Source organism: Octopus bimaculoides, chromosome 7, assembly GCF_001194135.2.
Source record: "Octopus bimaculoides isolate UCB-OBI-ISO-001 chromosome 7, ASM119413v2, whole genome shotgun sequence".
In the NCBI taxonomy this organism is placed as follows: Eukaryota; Metazoa; Mollusca; class Cephalopoda; order Octopoda; family Octopodidae; genus Octopus; species Octopus bimaculoides.
Window position 1 is genome coordinate 15,812,195 of NC_068987.1, and position 3,332 is coordinate 15,815,526.

The window sequence follows — 3,332 nt, forward strand, 5'->3', positions numbered from 1 at the left end:
ATATTATAAATAAATATATATATATAAATCAGATATATAAATAAATATATATATTATAAATAAATATATATATATAAATCAGATTGGAGCCTGGTGTAGCCTTCCGGTTCACCAGTCCTCAGTCAAATCGTCCAGCCCCTGCTAGCATGGAAAGCAGACGTTAAACAACGATGATGATGATGATGTGGATTTGTACAGATGGGAGATGATATTATGTTGGGCAATGTCTTGTAGAATTTACCTTTGTTGGATTGTAGTGTTTAAACACCAAAGTTTCAGCAGGTCCAGCATCAGGTTGGAATGGTATTTTTTCAATACCTGAAGTATGATAAAAAATATACTTTTAAAATAAAAATCAAAAAATTCTCAGACAAACATAACATTCTTAAATATGGGATATCAGGTCAGTGCAGAAGTAATTGTGTAAGATGTGTTATTGTCTGCTGACTAGTTTAGAAGCGACAGTTCCTTCATTCAAAACCAAGACTCATAAAATATAATTCCCAGATTAACAGAATAAAGGAAGGATGAGCCAAGCAAGTGATACCAAACAGACAGGTGCTTAACATAGCAGTAAAATCGTTTTGGTCTTCAATTTCACCCCAGTCTGTTGGGGGACAAAACTGTAATACAGTATCCTGTTTACTAGCAGAGAAGTGTCTCACATAAAAACTGTGAATATGCTTAAGAACCAAGAGCCAAAAATCTGGTCTTGATAATGAAATAACTGTGGGTACCATATTTTTCTTAAACTACTCTGCTATTGTTTTAACTAAGTTTGAAAAAAGTGAAATACTTAGTAAAATAATTTTGTCATTACATACACTCACATGAAATTCTGACTGCAAAGGTATTGTCATTACAAATATGACATGGAAGAGTTAATTAGACACAGTAACTTTGATAAAAGGCAAGATATATAGTTAATGCAATCAGTTTTAGTATATCACTGAAATAAAATGTTTCATTGCTTGAAATCCAACATTATTTCCACCAACTCAGTTCCATGAAACAAGTGCAGCACTGGAACCATAAGGAAGGGCATCTAGCCATGGAAAACCATGCCAAATCACCTGGAGTCTTGTGCAGCCTTCAGCTTACCAGCCCTAGTCAAACCATCTAACCCATGCCAACAAGGACAATAGACGTTAAATGATGATGATGAATCTAAATGCTAAAGGATAAATGTCTTTCACAGGACTTTACAAAAACAATTAGTGATGTAAGAAAACCAGTTCTGATTGAGAACTGAAAACATGACCCTTTTATGTTCTTTGATAATGAACCCCGAGACGTTTATGGGAGAAAAGGATTAGAGTAGATCCTAAGTTTTCGTTACAAATCTTAAAAAACATAAGACAAAGGAACAAAGAAACGTTTATGCATCTGGACGAGTGAATAACGATCTGGGGTTCCTAACAATTTTTTTTAACAGAAAAATTAATGAAATCCATTATAAACGTGAAACTCCGTCCCCACAAAAACATTAATGATCCGTAATTAAGTGCGAGTTGTCTACCTTTAGGTTACATAGCCAAACGTGACATTTACAGGCAATCTGTAACGTCCTGATATTTTAAAAGAATATGAACGAAGTGACATTTAATAACTAACAAGGGATACAAAACCGGGTGACCTGCTGACGATTCTCAGTACTTGTCATTACCAACAACATGAATTTGCATAATTTTTAAAGTTCACCATCCCATTGAGCAGGCCTGTGATGATCCTTTTTTTCAGACGTCAACCCCAATTTAGCAACCCTATAATCAAAGGTGGTCCAGTCGGAGCAAAACAGTCTTTTTTTAATGAGATTATACTGTCCAATGTGTTTCTTATTTAAAACAGTAGGAATATGATTTGAGGATAATTTGGCTGCTATTTCTTGCAGGTCGAGAGAATGTGTATAATAGGGGTGAAGTACCCACCATCAACATGGAAATAACCCTCAGATAAAATCTCTTAAAATCTATATAAACAGACTGATTTAAATCTTAAGACAAAAACAGTAATTTAACATACGCTTCATAGCAAGTAACAATAAAATTAAAGATCCGCTATTTTTCTCATTACATATGGACCATAACAAGTTCTTATGCACCCGTAATCTGCTCCGGGTGCTAAAAATGTTCACTACTCTTGGCATAGAGACACCGGAGATGTTTCAGAAACGAATGTTAAAAGTGGGTGGATATTACATCTACATAATTCAAGTTGGAATTTAGAGATTTCATTTTTAAAGTCGTTGCGGTTAGGAATGAAGGAGTAAAACGAGTTTAGTTAAAGGCGGCCACTACCATCTCTTATCATCTTTTATTTGAGGATGTATAGGCAACAAAAATTATTGACTACGAATGGAGGATTAAAAGAAACGTGGGGAAAATGCTGATAGTTTAATAGCTCCAGAATTTACGTTGTGTGTGCAAATCACGCCAGGATCAACTTTGTCTTCCATATTTCCTGGGCCGGTAAAATAAAGTGCTGCGAATGTTTTGATATTTCTATGAAGCATCCTAGATATAAATGTAATTATAGCATAAAACGAGAAGACGAAATTAGGTCGACAGTTTGATATTTAATTAAATTAAATTATTATTATTATAGAGAAGAGAAATACTGAGGCGTGATGCTAATGCCCTTCCGAATGGCACTAATAACAACAATAATAAAGCAATTTCTCAAATTAGGTACTAGCATGGCATAGGATAAAAATTAAAAACTATACTGCCAACGTTTACGGCTTTTGATGCCTTTGGCAAGGCCGTCTTAACAGCATTAAAGGTTCGAGGTCAACCCAGCGCACTGAGCCTTACAATATTTATTTATTGACAGCAAGCCGCAGCATACACAAAATATAGTTAGACCTCCTTGACCAGTGAGGCCTCGGACAACTGTCCAGTGTGCTCATGTCTTAAGATGGGTACTGGTCTTAGGAATATTTAAAAAAAAGAAAAGAAACTATTTATTAAAATATATGGAAACAAACAAACCGAGAATTGTTATAAGTACATTACGATAATTAAAAATCGTTTATAAATAGAAATCAATGAAATATTACAAAGAAACATGAGGATCATAAAGGGTTGAATGCAATAAATGTTAAAAGAGTATTTAAAATTTACTGTATAAAAACAAAAAAAAATTCGATAAAATCATATTACCAGAGAAGAAGACTGCATCGGGTTTATCATAGCTCTCCGAGCTAATTGATTTTTTATCGGTGCTTGTTGGTGCGAAAGAAGACATGATCAGAGACGAGCAGTCAATTAAGAAATACTTTAAAACTCGTTTAAAGAAGTGAAGTGATAACAAAAGAAGAAGGGAGATAACTA

General features: G+C 34.2%; 1 protein-coding gene across 1 annotated transcript in view; it reads right to left on the reverse strand.

Moving 5' to 3' along the window:
- The window catches only part of LOC106873385 (xylose isomerase), a 27,427-nt gene extending 24,095 nt beyond the window's left edge, over window positions 1-3,332 (reverse strand). The window contains exons 1-2 of the mRNA XM_014920732.2: window positions 3,162-3,332; window positions 242-318 (exon numbers count right to left, since the gene is read on the reverse strand). Of these exons, the coding sequence (XP_014776218.1) occupies window positions 242-318; window positions 3,162-3,246 (162 nt within the window). The 5' untranslated portion in view covers window positions 3,247-3,332. The remainder of the gene's footprint in view (window positions 1-241; window positions 319-3,161) is intronic.